The sequence below is a fragment of the Callorhinus ursinus genome, unplaced genomic scaffold, assembly GCF_003265705.2.
Source record: "Callorhinus ursinus isolate GAN/ISIS: 27379988/994484 unplaced genomic scaffold, GSC_fseal_2.0 scaffold2, whole genome shotgun sequence".
Taxonomy (NCBI): domain Eukaryota; kingdom Metazoa; phylum Chordata; class Mammalia; order Carnivora; family Otariidae; genus Callorhinus; species Callorhinus ursinus.
The window spans coordinates 59,306,352-59,330,795 of NW_027397064.1; the positions used below are offsets into that span (position 1 = coordinate 59,306,352).

General features: G+C 41.9%; 1 protein-coding gene across 3 annotated transcripts in view; it reads right to left on the bottom strand.

Annotated features, from left to right (window-relative positions):
- GAD1 (glutamate decarboxylase 1) overlaps window positions 1–24,444 on the bottom strand; it is a 43,419-nt gene that overhangs the window by 2,927 nt on the left and 16,048 nt on the right. For all 3 annotated transcript variants that reach the window (XM_073882706.1, XM_073882699.1, XM_025852713.2), the window contains 11 exons: window positions 21,712–21,802; window positions 14,010–14,122; window positions 12,574–12,689; window positions 12,414–12,493; window positions 12,136–12,190; window positions 10,737–10,853; window positions 9,504–9,568; window positions 5,979–6,057; window positions 4,900–5,049; window positions 2,471–2,578; window positions 248–337 (listed from right to left, as the gene is read on the bottom strand). In XM_073882706.1, the coding sequence (XP_073738807.1) occupies window positions 248–337; window positions 2,471–2,578; window positions 4,900–5,049; window positions 5,979–6,057; window positions 9,504–9,568; window positions 10,737–10,853; window positions 12,136–12,190; window positions 12,414–12,493; window positions 12,574–12,689; window positions 14,010–14,122; window positions 21,712–21,802 (1,064 nt within the window). The remainder of the gene's footprint in view (window positions 1–247; window positions 338–2,470; window positions 2,579–4,899; window positions 5,050–5,978; window positions 6,058–9,503; window positions 9,569–10,736; window positions 10,854–12,135; window positions 12,191–12,413; window positions 12,494–12,573; window positions 12,690–14,009; window positions 14,123–21,711; window positions 21,803–24,444) is intronic.

Genomic DNA, 24,444 nt, shown 5'->3' on the forward strand with positions numbered 1-24,444 from the left:
ATTCAACTGTCCTGCACACAGCAACACCAACCTAAGACAGAGATGTGTCCTTTAGAGGTTCCCCCTGTATCTGAATCACAGCAAAGGGACAATCCAGATTCGAAAAGAATATAACAAGATGGCTCCCTACCACCCCAAGTCTTTATTTTTTATTTTTCCTCCATTAGAAGGACACAGTAAAGTGTGGATGTTATGACTAGTTAGAGAAATTGCATAGGGTTAGATGAGACAAGGAGAGATTCCATACCCTGTGTAGTTTTTCCCGTCGTTCAGGGCTATCCGGAATGCCCCTGAGGCTTTGTGGAATATACCAGAAACAGACATTTGTATGCTCAGGCTGCAGAGATTTTCACAAACAAAGAAACCAGAAAATTATGAGAACTTGAAAGAAAGTTATTCCCAAACCTCTATGTGCCCTTGGTGATAGGCTCTCAGACCAAAAAGAAATTTTTTTTTCATAAAGGTCTTCAAGTCCATCTTGAAGGCAATGTTACTTCTATACTAGGGAGAACAATGCCTCGTTTATCCAGTCATATCTGGCAAGAGAGCTGCTTCCTATAACCAATTTTCTAGATGACCTAAGGTTACCACCTTTAAAAAAAAAAAGATTTTATTTATTTATTTGACAGAGAGACACAGCGAGAGAGAGAACACAAGCAGGGGAGAGTGGGAGAGGGAGAAGCAGGCTTCCCGCGGAGCAGGGAGCCCGATGTGGGGCTCGATCCCAGGACCCTGGGATCACGACCTAAGCCGAAGGCAGACGCTCAACAACTGAGCCACCCAGGCGCCCCACCACCTTTTTAAAGATTTTATTTCTCTATCTTAGAGTGTGTGTGTGTGCGTGGAGGAGTAGGGATAGGGACAGAGGGGGAGGAAGGAGGACAAGCAGACTCTGCGATGAGCGCAGAGCCGGATGCAGCACTCACTCTCACAACCCTGAGACCATGACCTGATCTCACAACCACAAGACCATGACCTGAACCGAAATCAAGAGTTAGCTGCCTAACTGACTGAGCCACCCAGGCACCCCATTCATGATCTCCAAGTTACTACCTTTAAACATTGAAATGTTAAAAAATTATTACATTTGGGTAGTTTTTAAAAAGAGTATTATCCATCTTGCCATTTTGTAGTGCCTCATATATAGAAGATGCTCAGCACAGTTTATTTGAATGCTGAATATGTTATGAATTAATTATATTGATACTGAATCTTCTCTTGATGACTCCGGATTATTATAATGGACATTAATACCGTGTCTAAACCATAAGACAGGTCTCACTGAGGTGCCTAGAACTCTTTAGTGTCTCTGCTCTAAAACCTCCTCTCCTTTTCCAGTTCTTCTGTATTCTTGCCGTAATTTTTGAATTTCCTTCCACACTGCTGTTTATCACTCTGCCTGCCTCTACCTGGCTTGAGATATCACATTTGTCTCTAAACTGCTAGAATATTCAAAATAGTGTAAATACTCCAAGTGCGGTCCCCCAGGTGAAATGCATGAGCACTGTGTCATTGAGTTGAACTGCTCAGGGCTTTTTCTTCCTCATTGGGTGACTCCCCAGCACGTTCCTAATAGTTTAGATTGCCTGTTAAATAGACTAAGTTGAATGTAGGTGTTGTTATACTGGTGTATACTGGCTCCCATTCTAACTTTCTTTATCCAACTGTGAACTCCATTAAGTCAGAGACAGTGTCTGTTTTGGTTACTACTATATAACCCAGTTCATGGCATGGGATCTAGCACACAGTAAGCATTCAGTCAATACTAATATGACAAGTACCTTACTGTGGGCAATGTGGATATGAACTCAGGGCAGAAACAAACAAACAAAATTTTTAAGAGAGAGGGGGTGTGGAGGAGGGGAAGGGCAGAGGGAGAGGGAGAGAGAGAATCTTAAGCAGCCTCCACGCCCAGCGCGTGAGCCCAGTGCAGGGCTTACACTCACAACCCTGAGATCATGAGCTGAGCTGAAATCAAGAGTAGGATGCTTAACCAACAAAGCCACCCGGGTACCCCAGAGCAGAAACAATTTTATCTTGCTCTCTTCATAATGAATCTATGTAAAGTAGAACTTCATTTTAGAACCAGTCTTGGGAGACAACGTTATATCCATCCTATAAACTTCTTGGAACTGAGAAACACTTTATCATGGAGGTTCAACACAATAATAAGACATACGTGGGAGAGATAAAGGATTCAAACATGCCAAGTAAAGAGCTCTTCTCTGCAAAGGGCTGGTCAAAAGCTGTACCATTTTAGAAAAGGCAAAGGGCAAAAGTCATCCCAACGTTATCAAAAGAGAAGTTCATAGACACAGAGGGAAATAAATGAAGAGTACCTAAAAACAAAAATTCAGAAGCAGCTTCTGGCTGCTTTCCCTTCTGGCAATGTGGGAAAATATGGCTTCAGGAGCATCCCTCATTAGATTTTCTGGAAATGCTGTGTATCTAGTCCATGACGACAACTTACCTCCCCATCAAAAACCATCTCAAATTCTTCTCTGTTTTTAATCTTGGCATAGAGGTATTCAGCCAGTTCCAAGCATTTGTTGATCTGATTTTCAAATCCCACTGTGCCCTGGTTTAGAAAAAGAAAAGTCATGTTGGTTGGTGATGGGTTGCATTTTCCTGCAATGAGCATTTGAGAAAGCTATGCTGACCTTGTCTATTGGAATTACACATAAGAGTATTCTTGGAGATGGTTAGGAAGAACTACCTAATTAAATGAGTACAGTTTCTTCACAGCACTGCAAACAATAAAAGGAAGCACATCTACTCTCTTTGGAAGGTACTCTAGTCTCTGGGCAGTTAGTCTCAATAGGACTTTTAGCTTCCTTCTAGTCACTCACAGCCTGGGCCTGAAGCCTATTGTTAGTTTGCTTTAGAACAGCGTACTCAAAGTGTAGCTGTCCACAAACTGTAACTGGCGCATGCAAATATGAGAACAGAAATGAGATTAAGCAGTAAGAAATTTTAATAGCATTTTGACAGAGTAATTTTATGTCTACTGACTCTAGTTTTAAAAATTGATGTTTAAGCCTTATATAGTTTTTTATTTCATTTTTCTAGCAATTCATCATCATTTATTGTATTGGTCCACGATAGGTGAAACAGCAACAACAACAATTGGTTCTTCACCACAGAGTTTGTGAACTACTACTCTAGAACCCACCTTCCCAGCCGTAGGTCCTAGCCAAGCACGTCCCCATACTCCCTGGCAGGCTACCTTGCACATAACACAGTATCATCTCTTTTCAGTGCCAGGCAGGCAGGCAGGTGGGGGAAGCCATTGGTTTTAGTACATGCACTGAGATTGCAGTAGTGGCTCTAGCTATTGACAAACTGGCTGAGCATGAGTTTCAAAAGCCAGCATGGCTGATTAGTAACAGTGGCATGGGGGTTGTTGAGTGGGTCGGTGTTAACATGGTGAGCAGATGTGCAAGGCTGGCTTGTAGATTGTCAATGGGCCTGGGCAGAATCCAACACAGGCAAAGCATGAGCCTCCCCAAGTAGTTACTGCTGACTGTGATACCTTGGCCAGTCCACTTTCTTATTTTTTTTTCCTTTTGAAAGATTTTATTTATTTATTTGTCAGACACAGAGCGAGAAGAGAGCACAGGTGTACAAGCAGGGGGAGCGGCAGGCAGAGGGAGAAGCAGACACCCTGCCGAGCAGGGAGCCTGATGTGGGGCTCGATCCCAGGACCCTGGGATCACGACCTGAGCCGAAGGCAGATGCTCAACCAACTGAGCCACCCAGGCCTCCCTTGGCCAGTCCACTTTCCACTTGAGAAAGAAGCCCGCACTGGGGTCCCACCTCAGCAACCAATTCACCATGAGCCAAACTCCTGGCAGATGGTTCAAGAGGTTATTGTTAGGCAAAAATGAAGAAATAAATTACTGATATAGGCCACATGGCCTTCTAACTTTCTAAATGATAGGGCTCTTTCTCTTGTGGCAATGCATGGCTATTTATATGCTTAAAATACCTATGATGACTTTGTGGTAGAAATCAGACTATTTCTATATTAAGACAAAATAACTTAATGAGGAAAAAAACTAATAATCCATCAAATCCTTCCTACAGAAAAAACATTTGATTAGATGTTTTGCTGGAAAACTTTGTTGTTTTGGTATTAGTAGATACAATCTTAAATGTGGAAATTATTAAAATTACTCTACAGTAGGTAAATAAAAACAATGGTTGCAATATAAAGCTGTGAAATCAAAATTGCCTTAGTTGATTGCATACTTTTGAAACAAACAGTCAAAATGGCAATCCTCCCCCTCACCCATATTTAGGGGGAGATTCCAATAGTTTGCTTTTTTTTTTTTTTTTTGACACAGAAATGCAATCCGAAAGGTTGATGAACGCAGATGCAGCATGCCTTAATCTAGCAGTAGGATTTCTCAGAATAAAGTATGCAGTTTTCCAGAATAGCATATAAAGTACAAATAATGAGAAAGTCATTATTTAATAGAACTAAAAACTGTCATGTATTTCCCATGATTTGAAGCCTCATAAAGAAATTCAGGGTTCTGCATAGAATAATGCAGTAATTTTATCTCCCTTTCTCTACATCTGCACTAAATAATTTCAGCATCCCTAAGGATTATGGAGAAAGTCCTTATCTTGGCAAAATTTTTAGTTGTTACAAGAGAAAGTTACAAGAAAACTCCATGTTAATTCAAATTGAGGAGACTGAATGGCAGGAGGGAGATTCTGACATAAGGGATAAAGTGATCTCATTTGCAAACAAAGAAAATGCAGTTAACTCCATTATCTAGATACTGATGACACACATATTAAATTATCTGTGATATATCTTTGCCTCTCCTTTGCCAGCCAGCCTGTGTGAACTGCACTTCTGCTCTGTGTCCTGACTTCTCTCCTTTGTACCTTTGCTTTCCACATCAGCCAGAACTTGAAAATGTCCACGTGGCGGCCACACTGGATTGCTTTGTCCCCAGTGTCATAGGAGACATCATACTGCTTGTCCGGCTGGAAAAGGTATCCGGCACACATCTGGTTGCATCCTTGGAGTATACCCTATCATGAAAATCAAGACAAGCTTGCATCTGTATTCGTCGGGTCAGAGATGTGAATGGCTTTGAAACAGGGCTGGTGGGAAGGAGGGACTTGGGATCACATGCAACCTTTCTTCCAAGACTGGGAAGTTCTATGGCATTCAGTGGACAAGGGTTGGGGATATAAACTCCCTGCAGCGGGTGGAACAGTCTCATGCTATGAAAAATCTTCCTCCCCCAAAGTGCCCCCCTCCCCAAGTCTTCTAGACTTTTCCAGGATCTCCTAGAATGTTAACAGACGCTCTATTAGGAAAGTAGTAAAGAGCTTGGGCAGGCTCTGGCTCCTACAAGCTAGAGACAGATTTTTGGAATGCCTCAGTGTACATACATTTTATTGGAGCAACAATGCTTTTGAAAGCAGGGTCCTATTATTAGACACTTAAAGAACTAACTTATTTACAGAAGCTTTTTAGTCATCATTCCTTATTGTCCTAAGTTGACATTTGCAGTTGTTGCTCTGCCTAATTTGCTTCAGCTCTTGGGACCACACACTCATGCTAAGAACTTGTAGTATGTTTAGGGAGCTCTTTTTGTAGTCACTGGGGTGAGAGTTGGTGGCTCACCCAATGGTGCTCACTTTCGCTTGTACAAACATGAAGGAATGAGCAACGAAACAACGTCCTTACAGTTTCTGTCACTGACAGGGCCCTGAGCGCCGAACAAGAGGGAGGACAGGCGAGGGCAAGAGCCAAGGGGAGGCACGAGCTGGCTGTAGGCTCAGAGACAAGGGCAGGAGAGAACTGCAATGGTAGTTTCAATGGGGCTGTCAATCTTGCATGTTTGTCAAGGACAGGAAACCAAAACCAAAACAGAACGAAAACACGCTTTTCTCCTCTTGTGCCTTGTAAAGGACATTCAGGCTGCCAGCTCATCTTTGGAGGAGGTACAGACCTTTTCCTTGACAAGAATGGCAGAGCACTGCAACAGCACGCCCATCATCTTGTGAGGGTTCCAGGTGACTGAGTTGGCCCTGAAAGAAGCACATGATACACTCTGAGGGGAAGGTGCAGGAGTCAGCGAGAGGCAACTGTCCTCTTGAGGAAAACGCCACCCGTTGCAACTGGAGTCGGTATACGTTTTCGATGCCTACTCCCCCAGATTGGCTAATCAAACAGTAAACAAATATTTTGCAGGCAGTCTCAGGGTCCTACGCTGCAGACTGCCTCCTCTAAATAACCGCTATTAATAATAGCTAACATTCATGAAGAGCGTTTATTATGTGTCCTATTGTTCTGAGAGCTTTACAGGCATTATATCAGTATGGTATGGTGGTTGAGAACTCAGGCTTTGGAGTCGGACTGTCCAAGTCTGAATCCTGGCTTTGACATTGGAGAGTTTGGGCAAGTAACCTAACTCCTCTGTGCCTCAGTGTTCCCATCAGTAAAATGGGGGGGAATAGTGTCTACCTCCCAGAAGTTAATAAAGGATAAATGAGTAGACACATATAAAATGCTTATAACCACTCCTGGAATACCTAATTCTCACAACAACCCTATGATGTAGGGATTCTCATCCCCTCTCTTTTACATGGAGAAACTGAGGCATGAAAGGGTTAAATGCATCACCCAAACTCAAACAGCCAGGCAGTGCCAGAGCCAAGATTCAAGTCCAGGGAGTCAGACTGCAGAGCCAGTGCTCATAACTCTTCTACTAGCCTGCCTCCCTCTCGGCAATGGACCCTGGCTTCCCTCTGCCTTCCTGTCCTTATTTATCAAATGCGCTGGCGATGCTGACCTACCTGCTTATGAGGTAGCATGAAGAGTGACACCTAAAAGCAGGGATCACCTGGATAACTCTAGATTTTGACTCCTTAGCAGCATTGTTGAAGTGCCAAATGAACAGGATCTTGCCAGTGTAGGTTGCAATGATGGCTGAACAAGCAGGGTTTCCTAGCAACCACATCAGTCGTTCAGACACAATAAAACGGTTAAGGAGCTCGCTGGCTAAGCCATTACAGAGACAACTAAGTCGAGTGCCTGATGACTAAAACGGGGTAACTTGCTTCAGTGGTTTACAGACTCCTTCCCAATGGCCTGGCCCACAGCTGGGCTCCCCACTTTCATACCTGTGAAGGATATTCTCCCCAGATACAGCTCTGAATTATACTGCCTCTGTTCTCCCTAGAGCTAAACACTTGCTGTGATTTTTTAACCTCTTCATCTTGCTGAGGTCCTCTAGATGGAAAATAATTTAGTGTCCAGGTGACGCTAGGGTGTGTACTATGTTTCAAGGAGAAGTAAGGCCTGAAGTATTCTTTCACAATAACCTTTGTGAAAGAGACCTGTGAAGAATTCTTTAAAAAGGTGACTAAATGTTTATCACAGTAAAAGTTTATCTAAAAGTTTATCACAGTAAAAATCATCAGTGTCAGGTCATATTTAAAAGGTAGTGGATTTAATCAATTTTCTCATAGCTATCATTTACTGAGTCATTAAAATTTTTTATTTAGATCTCATAAAATGCCTTAAATGGTTTTTTGAATGTCTTAGAGGTCGGAAGTAAATGGTTCTTTGCTGTTCCAAGTGTAAAGTAACAAGACATGATATGGATTCAATTTCTTTTAGAAGACATATGTGCTTTAAAATGTTAGAAAGATCTGTGCAAAACGTTTCAGGTTTTCCTGGACTCAAAGATGGAAAATGGAAATTGCCTGAGAAATCTAAAGTTCAGTTGGACTGGCTCATCTACATTTAGTATATTATCCTCCAAGTCATAGGGTCATATAATTATGCTTCAAAGAGTCAGTCCCACTCACCTTGACCCTGGCCTTCCAAAACTGAAGGGAAGAGGCAACAGTAAAGGTAACTGAAACTCAAGCCAGAGTCCTTACTGTGAGAGAAGCCGCTGGTGGGTTTTCCCTGCTCCCAGCCCACCTCTCCACTTCACTCTGCTCTCACCTCTTCTACTTTGCTCCAGCCACACTGGCCTCTTTGATGGTCCTCCAATTTGCCAAGAAAAGTCCTACCCCAGGGCCTTTGTACTTGCCCTTCCACCACCTGGAATACTCTTTTGTGTATCCTTGCTTCCTGTCTCCCTTTATCCCAGTATCCGCTGCAATGTCACATCCTCAGGAAGGCCTCTGACTACCCTGTCTCAAATGGCATGCCTTTGTCCTTACTACCCTGCTTTATTTTTCTTTACTATGAGGCAGACTGAATATCTCCTTGTTTATGAACAGCTAGCTCACTGGATGGTAAGCTTCAGGAAGGTAAATCTCTTAGTTGATAACACCTTCTAGATACTGCCTTATTTTTCTTACGTGTACCAGATACACATTTTTTTTTAGAAAAGTGCCATAGATGGCTAGACTAAAGGCAGGTAACTGAGTAGTCACATCCACGCCTGCCTGGCTCATGACAGGTGCTCAGTAAATATTTGCTGAATGAATAAATGAATCGAGGTGAGCTCGTTTTGGATCAAATCTTTGGAGTCAGGTTAAAATCATGTTTGGTTTATGACTACATTCTCTCTGATCAGAAGCTTCTGTTCCTGATACGAAATGTGCCAGGTTAGCAAGTGAACACAAGAAATGCTTCTAATTCTAGCTGGCGGGGTAGGGACCTGGTTCTCCTAGGTTGAGGTAGGGGTGTCCTGGCAGCAGTGAATGACTTGGGAAAAGCCCAGATGGGTTTTGGTGCCTCAGTGCTCCTCTGGGTAATCTTCTTTGCCTCTTCAGCCCCTGGAGATGACAGGAGAGGGGACTGCCATTTGCCATGGGTGCAAGACCCAAACATGCCAAAGGCTTTGACCACCAACCAAGTAAACTCAGTGATTGAGAAGAACAGGGAACAAAAGGGGAGCTTCAGTTTGGGAGCTTGTGCAGAAATGGCTCTGATATTGGGCCAGAAAAAATAAAAAGTAGAATGGGTTAGGGGAAAAAAAAAATCATATTTAGCTTAGAACCACCCACTGAACTTAAACGGTGAGCAAGAAAATAAATTAGTCAGATCAACTGATCAACTGAGTTTGATCAACTACATTAGTTAGAACCATCCCACTCTCAGCAGTAACTTTAATGAGAGAGAAGAGTGGACCGAATCCATGCCCCTTTCTGTGCCCTTGTTAAACTCTCCTTCAGCCTCTAGATCCCTGCACTGCTTACTTTCTCTTCTCTACTAGCTGGCCACCTAGCAATCACGTCTGTCGTTGTGTTTACCACATTGTGTTGTCACTGTTTACTTATCTTTCTCTCTTTCTAAATGGTGAACTCACTGAGGACTTGTTTGACTGGGAATCATTTTTGATTTCCCAGTGCCTAGCATACAATAATTGCTCAGTAAATGCCTACTGAACTAAGGTGGACCTAGTCCGATGGAAGTAAGACATTGGGAATCAGGGTGGGGAACATCAGCGGACGGGGCGGCCCAGCATGTTTGACGGCCTGGATGAAAGGCGGCCCTGAGTTCAGGCCCTTACCTTTCTATGCCGCTGAGTTTGTGGCGGTGCTTCCTGGACATGAGCAGCCCACCGCCCCAGGCAGCCTGTGAGGGCAGAGACAGGAGAGGGAGGGGGAGCAGTGACATTTAAGACTCACAAACCAATCACTCCACACCTCTAGTAAAATATGAAAGAGAACGTAAATGGTGAAAAGCATGAGTTTCACAAAAGGAACCCACACTGATTGTTCAACCAGTGGCAGTTGTAATTTAATTTATCATCTGTCACTTCTTCATCAAAAGTTCCTCCAGGTTAACCGCAGAGCAGCTGTGAGAATGATACAGATAAATTGGGTCTGAGCCTGTGGTGCCAAGACCCAAAGGCCCAGCATCCTGTGAAAAGCCAGGGATGCTCAGTGAGCCCCACCATGGCTCTGGAAGTGACCCAAAGGACCGGAGACTGCCATCCGATTCTCCCTAGGGTAGAATTCTAAGGGCTCCTGAAAAAAGTCAGAAAGCAGCAACTCTGCTGGGCTCGGGGGTCCCACAATGGCGAGACATTTTTGTGGGTATGCTGATGCAGGTTTACTGAACGGCTTGGGACACCACATGCCACAACAACCTTTGTTGGTCATGTGCTCAACAGTCGGGCAAATTACCCAGCTGTCCAGTTGTGAGAAGTTATATCCGTAAGAGAATGGAGAGAGAAAAAGGAAAAAATACACCCAGTCTCACATGTGGAAAATGTACTTTTTATGTTCCTAGGAAAATTTGGGACTAAATCTCTTCGTTGATAACACCTTCCTATAGGGCCTTATTTTTCCTACATGTACCAGATACATGGGTTTTTGTTTTTTTTTTTGTGAAAAGGGTCATAGATGGCTGGATTGAAGGCAGGCAGCTGAGTGTCCGGATTCACGGCTACTTTCTATACATTGTAGCTTATACTTTTTTCCCTCTGAAACCAGCTATACTCCACTCTGTAGCCATTTGTCTAGACACAAGCTTCCTGGAAAGGTGAGGGGGACTGTATTCTCACGAGGACCGCAGAAGACAGCGGTGGGCAGGTGAGGAGCCGGATGAGTCCTAGAACATGGACAGGCCTGTAGTATGTACCCGTCATGAATGGCCAGCTGGAGGCCACAGGAGGGCGAGCTGATGGGACGTAGAGAGAGGGCTGGCTGGGGCATGGGGAGAAGCTTGCAGCAAATCGTAAAGCAGAGAGGTGTCCACCCCCAAATGGACTGGCTACTCTGTGAGTGACAGCACTTACATCGACATGTAGCCATAGGTTATATTTCTCACATATATCTGCAATCTCCTGTATTGGATCAAAAGCTCCATACACCGTCGTACCAGCAGTTGCATTGACATAGAGAGGAACAAATCCCTACAAGGGAAGAGAGACAGGCTGATGAGTCTTTTCAACCCTCTCCTTTCCACATGAAGTAGAAGAGCTGCAGTAGCCTTTCTTTCTAACACAGATCCGCTAAGCTGATGTGCTGTCAGATACGGTATCTGGGAGAATTCTTTGTTGGTCCATTTATTCATTCGTTCAACAAATAGCTTTTGAGCAACATTTATGCGCCAGGCCCTGTTTGCTGAGCTATAGAGGACTACAGCAGTGAGCACAACAGATGGAGATGTCGGTCCTCACGGAGCTAACATTCTAGTGGGGAGTGACAGACAATAAACAAAATTAAAGAAGCCAAATACACAGTATGTTCAACAGCGATAAGTTCTATAGCAAAGAGGAAAGCAGGAAAGAGTAATAAGTGTTTGGAGTGATGGGCAGGTAGCTCTGAACATCATCTGGGTATTATACATTTTAGAAGCTGTGTTGCTCTAAGGGTATTGATGTAATAATTATACTGAGGCATTGTTTGGTTATTTAAAACACGGTGGAAGCTGAAACATTCATGAATAGTCGACACAGTAAAATTTTCACGTGAACAAGAAATACATGAGTGAGTGGAGTAATAGGGCTAAGACAGGCTTGGGAGAATCTAGGAGTCCTAGGTTTTTTTCAAGCTCAGCTCCACCCATGCCCGTTGCTCAGTCCTAGTGACATTTCCATCCATCTCCTCTACTGACCAGCAAACAGCTAAGGCTAGAGAATGAGGTACAGGATGTAACCAAAACAATGAGCTGGTAAATGCCTGATAGCTACCTGGCAGTGCCTCGTGGATACATCTGTTCTGTCAGATTTTTTTTTTAATAGAATTTATTGAGGCTGGATTCACCAAAGTACCATGGGCCATCTGCCAAGGCATGGAAGCACTCTGCTAAACAGAAGCCTAAGCTAAAATGGTATTTGTTAAAATGAGATTATACCTAACAAGTAGCAAGTAAAAAGCTCAATTAGGCTGTATCTTCATGATGATTGGGTAGTGGATTTATTGAAGTACATCAAACTAATCACTTGGCATAATAAAGATAGGACAAGTCTTAATTAAGACTGAGTTTCTCATTTAAAAAAATGACATTGTATAGACACAGGTTTAAAGTGGAATCATCTCAAATTGGAAATAAGCAAATACCTGAGATTATAATTTTAGAAACACAATAAAATTACCTCCTATATTATCAAAGACTTTTATTGTCTAGGGCAGAAAGAAATATTTTTAAAAACTTGTATTCACCAGAGTTTAGGTGCACCACAGAGTACATACCTTTTGCTTTGCATCAAGAATTTTTGCCTCTAAATCACCTGGAATTATCTTCCCCCTGTAATTATTAAAAAGGAAGAGAAATTAAAATGAAGAATCAATGAGATTGCACATGAAAAAAACTTCAGCAGCAGCAGAAAGTAATTTAATCGGATATTTTCAACAGACCATTAGCAGCTTGGCACACTGTACTGAGTCAGTGCTTAAGCACAATAAAACAAATTTAACAGATGAACACATTTAATACATCAAGAACCTAATATTCACTCTCCCCTGCCTACCTTTCATTGCACTTTATCAAAATCACATTGTCAGTTCCAAAGCCAAGTGCAGCTCCAGCCTTCTTTATGGAATAGTGACTCTGCAACAGAGGATTGAGGTTAGAAATTAGACAGTCCCTTGTAAAACACCATAATCCACAAGCAAGAGCACCCAACTCACATGTTCTGAGGTGAAGAGGACCAGTTTGGGAACAGCCGCCATGCCCTTTGTCTTAACTTCTGGGAAGAACTTGTAGCGAGCAGCCATGATGCTGTACATGTTGGAGATGGCTCCCCCTATGAGCAAGCGGATATAATGGGAGGTATGAAGCTCCATCATTACTGTTTCTAATGACGAAGACTGAGCTGGTGTCTTAAGAGACAAGGGAGGCATGGGGCACCTGGGTGGCTCAGTTGGTTAAGCGACTGCCTTCGACTCAGGACATGATCCTGGAGTCCCGGGATCGAGTCCCACATCGGGCTCCCTGCTCAGCGGGGAGTCTGCTTCTCCCTTTGACCCTCTCCCCTCTCGTGCTCTCTATCTCTCATTCTCTCTCCCTCAAATAAATAAATAAAATCTTTAAAAAAAGAGAGAGAGAGAGACAAGGGAGGCAGAAAGGGGAGGGACAATATCCTGATAGGTTTTGCTGGCTTCCCTATTGCCAGGCTTCCCTCTGGTCCTTTTGCCTTGGGAATATGAGTAGTCACGCTCATTACCAAAGCCATCTAGGCAATCTGGCTGGAGGTGATTCATGTACTCCAATGCCCATTCCACCTGAAGCCTAGACAGAGATATAAGAGGTGGCAATGGCAGTGGCTACAAAGAGACAGGTGAGTTACCACTTTCCTGCTTTGACTTTCTGCTCCATCCATTTACTGAACAAAGATGAATCTATTCTCTGAATCAGAAAGACAGAAAAAGAGAGAGTAATGGAACCTACAGAAAGAAACAGTGACGTTGCCTGGATACTCTCCTCAAAGAATAGCTCAACTGAGTTATTGAGTCATTTAGGAGAGCTCTAAGTTTATTAAAATAAAACTAAACTTGTGTTTACTTAAATAAAGATCACAAGGAGAATGGAGGTAACTAGATATGTCTGGCAATTCCTTTACAATTAAGCAGGCAAATTCATGGCCAACTTGAATTGCTGGGACAATTGTAATTCTTATTTCTTTTCTTCCCCTTGTACACAATCATGCTGCTCTGACACCACCCCACAGTTCCTTCTTACCTTCAAGAATATCTGTCCTTGTTTTGAAGATTCTTACTGTATTTACATCGAACTAAAGAGTCAAAGTAGATACACTATTTTGGCTGAAATTGATTAGTCAGTTGATAATGTTGATTCACTGATTCCCGGACTAAGCAAATTGTTCTTGACAGACTAGTTGTTTAGCGTGATTTGAACACAACCTTTGTCAGCTTTTACAGCTGAGGCACAGGCTCTGTTAGCGCACATAGTACGCAGCATTCTTGCTAGCCTTCGCCCTGACAAAGACAGGGCAGGAGTGTTGAAAAAAAATATTTTTTAAGATTGTTATTCTTTCACAAACTCACTTTATGTTTAGTGTTCTACAGATCTTGAGGAGAGTCAGGGAAAGAGAAGAGAAACATACCAGGAGAAAATATCCCATCACCGTCTTTACTTGACCATCCAACTATCTCTCTCATCTTCTTAAGTGTTATTTGTTCCATGAGGACAAATACTGGTGCAATTTCATATGTAAACCTGAAAAGGTGGTGAGAAGAAAAATGAACATACAGAAGTCAAACCACTTGTTTGGGGAACACAGATGATAGGTTTAGTACTTGTACTTGGGTTCTAAAAAAAAAAAAAGGTGTATTCAAAACCCCTAAAACATTTATTTCCTGGAAATGCAGTAAGTCATCAATCATAAAATATCAGAAACCAGCCTGGGTTACCTAGAGAGGTGGTGGAAGTGCCTGCTCTGTGCTTTTTCATCAACAAAATAGATGTTTATCTGAATGGGATGTCTTAGATGTGGTCCACCCAGAAAAATAGAAGGAAAGAAAATGACTTTCCTGGGTCTCCTTCACCTCTAAGATCTAAGATGATGCAAATGTTAATTGAAAAAATGTATTCTAAGATCTACATAAAATTGGTTTGCAACTGACCAAAACCAACTGCCAGTTTCATACTTGTAGAATCTATAAAACCCAGAGCCAAAATCTATCTTTTAAAAACAATGTAAACATCTGAAAGCTAACTGTGAATCTAATTGGAAATACTGACCCAGGTTTTAAAGATCTCAGTATAATTATCTACATGGTTTTTCTACTGATAATCCCCAAGGACAGCTATGTTTCTATAATTCTCTGAAGTCAATATCCATCAAGAATAATTATAAGTGATGATTTTCTAATTACCAATTATAAATAATAAGAAGATAGTTAACTGGCATACACAGCTAACTGCAGGCTATCAGATAACCTGGTAGGCTAGCTTTGTCTTCTAACAAACTGATTTAGAAGTAGCAAGCCATACTCTTCTCAAAGCAATTGAGAACCGAAGCACAGTCAAATAGACTAGTCATTGAAACAAGATTGGTGGTACCAAGGATAGGGCTTAAGAGAATTCAAAGAAGGTCCATCCATAGAAAATTAAGCCAGAAAACAAAAAGGTATTTACTGACTCCTCTGAGGCTCTTTGTCTTTCTGCTTTTTGCTTGGCCTTCTTAAGCATTAGAGCCAGTGGGCTCAGCTCAGACCATGCTTGCTGAAGAGAGATTCCTAGACTGACTCAGCCAGGTGATATGGGGAGACTTTACCATTGATTAGGGTGTTTGGGCTGAACGCCAATGCTGGGGACTAATGGGAATTCTTGCTGGCTTAATGATTTAGAAAAGCTATTTGCAAGGATGAGATAACAATTGTACAATAAGACACAGGTGAAGCTACTAAGTTTTAATCATGGAGTTGGGGGGAAGCAATCAAATTAATCACTTGGTGGTAAAAGAGGACAAAGAGATCCTGGAGGACACTCAGGATATATCTGTTGGTAGAAGAATTTTGTTTCCAAAAAGAGTATGTCCATTTTCCTTGGGAGGACCCTTGAAATTTAGGAAGACCCTTGGAAATCATGTGTTCAGTTACCATCACCTCTGGAGGTCACAATCATGCTTTGGTTCTGCTCTGAGCCCCATCACCGTAGCAACCAACACTCCCTCATGTCTGATGGCCTGATAAAGGAAGAAGAAGAGAAGGATTCCTGGTTTAGCCTGTGCTGCTGAGTGTACCCAAGAGGCAAACTCATGATGTGCTTCCAACCATTCTTGAACAAACGTGGTATCAATAGTGCCACTGAGTTTTGTAAATGTTGGAATGGCAAAAAACGTTCACATGGTGGAGAGGTACTGGTGGCAGTGTGTGTGCTGGAATTTCTCTGGGAAAAGGCAAGGAACAAATGGAATCACACACCATAATATCAGAACCTTATCAAGGATTAGATGAAAGCTGAGTGGGAGTCAAGTCAGTGTTAGATGGCCAGGCAGGAACCACACGGGGAAGGGAGAAGGGATGGCACTGAAGGCCAGGGGGTTGGTCCACTTCATGATTTAAATCAATTTAGATCCTAGGTTTGTATGAATTAGTGATTCTACATAAGGACCAGGAACATGGCCATTACTCTCAGGATTAGGAGGAAGAGTCTAGAGAGTTTGATCATGGAGACTATTTGATCTTGTCTGTTTCAGTTTTCTTAGCTGTACCAGGTACCCAGTTCCTAAATTTATCTCTCAGTTTTGTTCAATAAATACATATTGAGCGACTATTCTCTGCTAGGTGGCATCTTATGTACTGAGGAGACGAAGATGTTATGACACCATTCCCAACCTTGAGGAGGAAACTTACTAGGATGAGTCCAGCATCTGCTTCTTGGCCTTGTAGCATCCTGTTTGACAGCCCCTGCTGGGGTCTGAAGGACCAGTTATCCCATAGCTAACACCAAGCTTATCCTGATTCACGGCTTTAGTCCTGACATCCTCTTCTGGAAGCTGATAGATTGGTCCATGGCTGTTGATCCTCAGCCAAGCCTGACAAATGGGCTAACATAGCGTTCTCTGTTTCTGACACTTTTTTATCCTTCCTTCCCAGCCTGGACCATGTTAACAACTGGGAGTCTGCCTATACCCAAAGACTTATAGAAGGCCTTGAAGTTCACTCTGGAGCAGTGGTTCTTAACTGGGGTCATGGGAGCCTCTGGGAATCCTAGGAAAGCTATGGTCCCTCTCTCCAGGAAGAAAATGAGGATATGGACATCATTTTTGTATTATAGGAGATTCTTTTCTTGCAACCTGGACTCCAAGTTAGGTACCCTTTCCCTAAATGACAGACAAAAGTAAGTAAAGCCAAGAGATCAAAGGTCAAATATGGATTCAAAAGAAGCTGGTTAGATGTTAAAGCTAGAGGACAAGACGACATTTCGGAATCAGAGAACAAGAAGTTAAAACTGCAAAAGGCTGTGGGGTGAAGTTAAGAACATGGGATTGGAAGTAAGGGTTCAAAACAGGACGGTGATGATCATGAGTGACACTAAAGGAGAGGTCAAAGACTTTCTATATTCTGAGTAGGGTAGTGGGTCTGCCCTTTTTAGTGGTTCAACTCAACTTCTTAGTGGGATTCACTCCAAACTAAGGCAAATCGTTAAGAAGCTGTATTTCTCTTGTGTCAAAGTTTGCTGGTTGCTAACCAGTATCAATTTTCCCTTGCTTCATTCAGTTTTATTCAGGGTTGCAATTCACCTAGATCAAAGACTACATTTTCTAGCCTCCCTAAGTGTGGCCATGGGACTAAGTTCTGGCTAAAGAGATGCTATGGGAACTGTTGTGTGGAGCTTCTGAAAAGGTTTCTTAGAAGGAAAGAGTGTGTTCCCTTTTTGAGCACCTGCCCTCCCTCCCTCCTCTCCTTTCTTTCCTCCATCTCCCTCTCTCCCTCCCTCCTTCCTTCCCTCCCTCTCTCCCTCATTTCTAATTCTGGAACACATAAGTGATGGCTAGAGCTCCAGCAGCCAGCCTGCACCATGAGGTGACTCTGAGTATGACAGCCACGTGCTACAGTATGGATTGGAAAGTCACAAGGAACCTGGATCCCTGGTGACTGTCAAACTGGGAACTTCTTTAATGAGAAAAAAATAGTTTTCAATGTGGACTCTCTAACTATACACTCCTCTTAGATTTCTCCTTCTTACAGATGTGGCAGGTGGCCCATCTTCACCTTAAAAGATAACATGTCTGAGGGGAAACTTAGTGAGGCCCTCTGGTTCCCAGAGATGATGACATACAGAAACAAAAGAGTTGATAGGCATCTCAAATGGCGACAGTGACCTGTGTAGTGACTGCCCCTCCTAGGTGAGTTCATTGCACCTTGCATACACTGGGCACTTAAGACTGGGGCCTCCTCCAGTCTTCAGAGCTGCTCTGTAGGATGGATATTATTATCTCTCATTTTCTGAAGAAGGAACTGAGGCTCAAAGAAATCCAGTGATTTGCTTTAAGATCTCAGTATGTTTCAGAGTCAGAATTCCCAGGCTTTTTACCTCCCAGCTGCTTTTCTATGACAAACGAGACCTGCTTACTGCAGGTTCCTCTCTAACAACCCGCCTAGCAGTACAAAATGACTGATAACTCCCACAGAAAATTTCTCCTGTGTAATTTCTATGAAAATAAAGCAAGGGATACTTGAAACCATAACCTCATAACAAAGGGCTGTGATAGATCTTGCCATTGACATTATGTATTGTCATTAGGTGCTTGAGGGAAGGCTGTTGTTTGCACTTGGGCACTGCTCAGCCTGCACAGTTATGCTCAGGAGCCCTGTTTCGGAAGAAAAGAGCTGGACATGCCATGGACAACTACATATTTGTGAAATCTTCTTTGGGTCTTCATTGGGTCCTTGCTTGGAAGAACAGATCTCAAAGCTATATGCACAGGCAGGTGTAAAAGCATGAACATCAACGTTCTTTCTACTTTCTGTGAGCAGTCAGATCCCTTAAACTTTACTACTTGAATTGGGAGACTGGATAGTTCTTTCTGAAAGACTATGCTGAGGAATATAGTTATTACTATTTCCAGTGCCACCCAAATGCAACGATAAGGCAGGTCATCAACATGAGTATGTCACTAATTAAATCCTACTGTGCCAAAGAAAAATCCTTTTGTCATTCTTTCCCAGGTTTATTTTGAACACTGTCCCCAGGTGGAGAAGGAACTGTCCCGAGGGAGCAAATTTCTGCATCAGCTCTGACAGTGCTGCCACATTTCATGATCTTCTAGGGGAACAGACTTAGAACAATTTCTAGATAATAGTTATTACTTCTTCAGACAATGCGTTGTCTCTAGAACTGACAGAAACTATTTCACTATTTTAAATAACCTTCTCTATCGATCTGCTGGAATTGGGTCATATTTTATAAATATCCGCTGTGTTCAGTACAGCTGCAATTTCTATGTGCCATTTAGTTGGACTGGCCTTGACCTCAGATGGCTGGGACATATTTTAGTGTTTCGTGGCTGAGCTGAGGTAAGGAAAGAGTAAGGGTCTTGATTTTATGAACACACACAAAAAGGAGAATTTGTGAGATCTCTCTGATTGAAGAAAAGCCATTTAGGAGAATATCTGGTCATGAACGGTTCAAAAGAGAGTTCCTTTTATTTACTTTGAGATTGGGAGACATACATATATATATATATATATATCCCAATTGCAGGAAATTGCAGCTGAGACTCCCACAGAATATGCACTTAAAGATGCTGGATGAATTCAGAGCCTATGTTAATATGAGTACTTGGGCTTTAATAGATATATACCTTTCACTCTATTTTTCTCATTTATTTTCCAAATAGTTAAGTTTTTTTAAAAAGTTGTACTTCCCAATTTAAAATTGTTCCTTAGTGTGAGATGCTCCAATTAAGCATTAGTGTCTTTTTTCAAGTTATAATTAGTGCATTATGATGTCGGGGCTTGCTGATATATTTATCTCACAAATCATACCACAGTAAAGGTTGCAAAGGCAAGTTTTTTGTTAGAGGAGGCCATATAAGCACTTGTATCTTTGACCCCAATTCCTCTTGGCTCTTCATAGCCTCAGTGCTCCAACACAGGCACTCCATGAAGTTAACCATGACTTGCAAACAGGGAGCATGAAAATCATTTTTGTTTCCAATTAATTTAATCTTTTGTGCCTTTTAGCACTAAAAGCTTCACTTGTCACATTTGCTTTTAAAAATTTTGTCACTGTTGTTTTAAATTAGCAAACAAAGCAGGAATCCTTAATTAATAGAAACTTTTCTTTCTTTTTTTTTTTAAGATTTTCTTTATTTACTTGAGATAGAGAGAGCACAAGCTGGGGGACAGAGGGAGAGGGAGAGGCAAGCTCCCCGCTGAACAGTGAGCCAGATGGGGGGCTCCATCCCAGCACCCTGGGATCATGACCTGAGCCAAAGGCAGATGTTTAACCAACTGAGCCACCCAGGTGCCCCAGTAGAAACTTTTCTGAATGTAGTTAGATATTTTGAGTCACAGCATTAAATAGCTTTGGCACACACATGTATCAATGTATAATTTTTTAAAAAGATTTATTTATTTATTTATTTGAGAGAGAGAGAGAGAGAGAGAGAGAATGAGAGCACACGGGTGGGGCAAGTGTAGGGTAGAGGGAGACGGAGGGTCTTAAGGAGACTCCGTGCTGAGCATGGAGTCCTACTTGAGGCTTGATCTCACAATCCTGAGATCACAACCTGAGCCGAAACCAAGAGTTGGTTGCTTAACCAACTGTGTCACCCAGGCACCCCAGTGTATAATTTAAAGTGACTTTTCAGGTTTTGTGGCTGGTAGTAGCTTGTTTAAGAAAAATAGAATACCTGGAACTTCAATAACTTACATTCTATCTTGATATCAAATGGAATTTCTCATTTTAAACAATACCCCCCTTTCAGCTAAATTTGTTTTTCAAATCTACTTTACCATGAACTTAAAAAGTGGATGGTTATTTTCTAAGTATTTCCACAGTAACTAAAACCCATATGATTCTTATGTAGCTATTTAAAGAATTATTGTTAGAAACTTGTTTTATTATTTTCTCCTGGATACTTCAGTAGAATGTGGTTCCATGGGCTGGGTGTATAGGTAATGCTAAAACATTATCACAGTGTTGAGAGAAAAGACAGTACTCAGTAGGCTATAATGACCCTCCATCAACTTGTAACCCCGTCCTTGTCTCCAAAGAGGGCATGTGTGTGTAGAGAAAATTCTGGGGTGATTGCAAGACTACCCAAGAAGTACTTGCACCCCAGGACCTTAGAGTCACTTTCTTTTTTTTTTTTTAAGATTTTATTTATTTATTCATGAGAGACACAGAGAGAGAGAGAGAGGCAGAGGGAGAAGCAGTCTCCCAAGGAGCAGGGAGCCCGATGAGGGACTCGATCCCAGGACCCTGGGATCATGACCTGAGCCGAAGGCAGATGCTTAACCATCTGAGCCACCCAGGCGCCCTTAGGGTCACTTTCATATAAATGTATAAGAAATCGGAAATGAATTAAGGCTTTGTCGACCCAAACAAGTATGGAAAAAAATGTCAAATTCAGAAAAACAATGAGTTACTTTGAAAGGAATATATATCACTATCAGATGAATTTTGTTTTAGAATTTTTAGGTAAGCAATAGGTTGATCAAACTGGTTTGTGGCTCTCTGGCAGCTTTAACTGTGAAAGAAATATAGCCCTAAATGATGAGGACCAATCTACTTAGATGGAAAAATGGACCAAGACCATATTCCAAAATATGGAATGGACCACTTTAGATACCTCATTAAGAGACATGGAGTCTTTTAACATGAAATTTCACACTAAATTCTGAAAGCTAGAATTATTCTTTCTCATGACTGTGTTCTTATTAAATTGCATTACTCATTAAAAATAGCTTATTGAGTATTTACTATTTTTTAAAAGATTTTATTTATTTATTTGACAGAGAGAGACACAGCGAGAGAGGGAACACCAGCAGGGGGAGTGGGAGAGGGAGAAGCAGGCTTCCCGCCAAGCAGGGAGCCCGATGTGGGACTCGATCCCAGGACCCTGGGACCATGACCTGAGCCGAAGGCAGACACTTAACGATTGAGCCACCCAGGTGCCCGAGGATTTACTATGAAATCAGAACTGTGATAAAGCTACAAGATTTTAAGAGAAAAGATGACTAAGAAAACTGTAATAAATTATTATAGAACCATTGGAAGTGGACTTTTAAAGAAACAAGCCATAATCACATATCATGGTTGCTTATATGAAAATAATATGGGGAACTTACATATTGGTATTGGCAGTTGATGTCAGCCATTCTCCAGCTAAACCAATGATATCCAATCCAGTAGAGAGCTGGTTGAAAAATCGAGGATGACCTGGGAAGATGAGTAACAGGCAAGCATCAGGGCAAACCCAAATTTTTTAAGCTGTCTCCAAAGCAAAAGGCTGGCCATATTGATGGTGCCTCCATCCCAGTAGTCTAACAGGACTGCCCAAGGATATTGGGGGAGGAAGGGCGGGTTGACCCATGCTATACTAACCTTTAGCATTAATGATGTTCCCCAAACTTATGCTTCTGAAGCAGAATGCTTTTAAAGTTAAAAAAAAAAAATCCTATGTCATGACACTAATAATCTTTCCAGTATCTAATTTGTTGATTTTCAGATGAACTTCTCTGTCATAAGAATTTTTTTTAATTACAAATCAGGATGTGGTGGTCCTAGTTTTATCTATAAATATTTCAACTTTTAATTTAACAGCTCAAGGATTCAAGATCAAGCAGATCAACATTTACTGATGGAGGAGAGCCTGCAGACCTCAGAGAGGGACTGTGGCTCTGTGGACCAAACCAAGCCTGGGGAAAGTGCCAGCTCTGAGGCTGATGTTGAGGGCATGCCGTCTCTGGATCTCTGTGTCCCTCAAATATTATGTCAGGCATTGGTGTCTTTTGCCCATATATAGTCAGGTGACCATTAAACTAAATTTATTGCTGAGATGACCTGGCATCTCCTCTGTGAAACTGAGGCAAACATAGCCTCCTTTACTCATCAAGTTGTTGGTAAAATAATTGTTATTACTTTATAACTCTGAAACCCTTTGCAACACAGAGGATGCTTTAACAAGCTTTGTTCTCAGCAAATGCAGGACTGTTGCCAAGATTTGGCCAACTTGGTGTTCACAGGAAAACTCGATCCCACATCAGCAGGCTTGGCTAGGCTGTCACGAAAGGTGTCAATGCAATAGATTATCTAGGGGTGTGTGACAGAGAACTGGTGCTAGATATGCTGACTGCTGTGTTTCCAGTAGAAATTGCTTTTGCCTCTGAAATAACTGTCACAGAGCTGGTGTTTGAATGTTCCTGGTCTGAGCCCCCTCTCTGAAAATGTCTGTTCTTCCTTGGATGTAATGGAGACTCATTTAGAACATCCAGACTATGGCTTCTTAGAGTATGCTAATCACCGTATCTCCAGAGTCCTCAAAAAATAATACTGCTCCTCAGGGGAAAAAATGAAAGATTCATAGACAGTAAGCTTAGTGTAATTATGGGGCCAGATTCCAGATATTCATGTAGATTACTCTAAATAGCTTAAACCAGTTCACTTTATTCTACTTTGCTCACTGCCAACAGAATCTATGAGATCTCCTGCCACCTAATGAATTTTGTTGCTATCCATTAAAAAAATATGCAATATCCGTTTGAGAACTTTTAACAATAAACGTTCTTTAAAGATATTATTTATTTATTTGAGAGAGAGATAGCAATGAGAGAGCAAGAGAGAGCACAAGCCGGGAGGAGAGGGAGAAGCAGGCTCCCCGCTGAGCAGGGAGCCCAATATAGGGCTCAATCCCAGGACCCTGAGATCCTGACCTGAGCCAAAGACAGATGCTCAACCGACTGAGCCACCCAGGTGCCCCATAACAATAAACATTTCAAGACAAGACCAAATATACATATTATGATATATATATATATCATAAATAAATGGAATCACACTATTGGACCATGTATCAAAGCCACTCAATATGGCAGAGACAAAAGATGAGCAAAGATAGACAGACTGACACAAATGCCCTCAAATAAACATGAAACAGTATCTCTTTGTTCTTCGGATATATAAAGGAAACGAAGTTGTCTAAAACCTTACTTTTATCTTATGAGTACAGCATTATGCCCCCAAAATCTTATACCAGAATTTCTATCAAGTAACAAAATGACCTCTTTTAAATTTCAATTTCAAATCTCTTTATTCAATGATATAACAGATGATAGATGTGGTACCAAGTCAGGTAGTGGGAGAAAGAGTTATTTTTTCAAAGTTAACTTTTTCAATAAATAAACTTCAAGGGAAAAAATGGAGGGGGAAATCTATTAAGAGATATACTAAGCAATTACAATGTGGAGGACTTGCCTGGATCCTGACTCAAATGAATTATAACATTCATGAGACCACTGGGAATTTGAACACTGACTGAATGTTTGATATTAAGGAACTGTGAATTTTGGATTTTTTTGATCTAACAATGATATTGTGGTTATTTATTTATTTTAAAGATTTATTTTATATTTTAGAGAGAGAGAGAGAGAGAGCGCACATGCACCAGTGGGGGGGGGAGGGGAAGGGGCAGAGGAAGAGAGAGAATCTCAAGCAGACTCCCCAGTGAGTGTGGAGCCTGCCGCAGGCTCGATCTCATAACCCTGAGATCATGATCTGAGCTGAAATCAAGAGTCAGCCGCTTAACTGACTGAGCTACCCAGGCACCCCGAGTGGTTATTTATTTTTTAAAGAGTTCTTGATGGGGCATTGGGGTGGCTCAGTTGGTTAAGAGGCCGACTCTTGATTTCAACTCAGATCATGATCTCAGTGAGCAGGGAGTCTGCTTGAGATTCTCTCTCTCCCTCTGCCTCTGCCCCTGCCCCTCTCTCAAAAGAAAGGAGTTATTGAGAATGAAGAATATTTTTGGGGATGCCTGGGTGGCTCAGTTGGTTAAGCATCTGCCTTCGGCTCAGGCCATGATC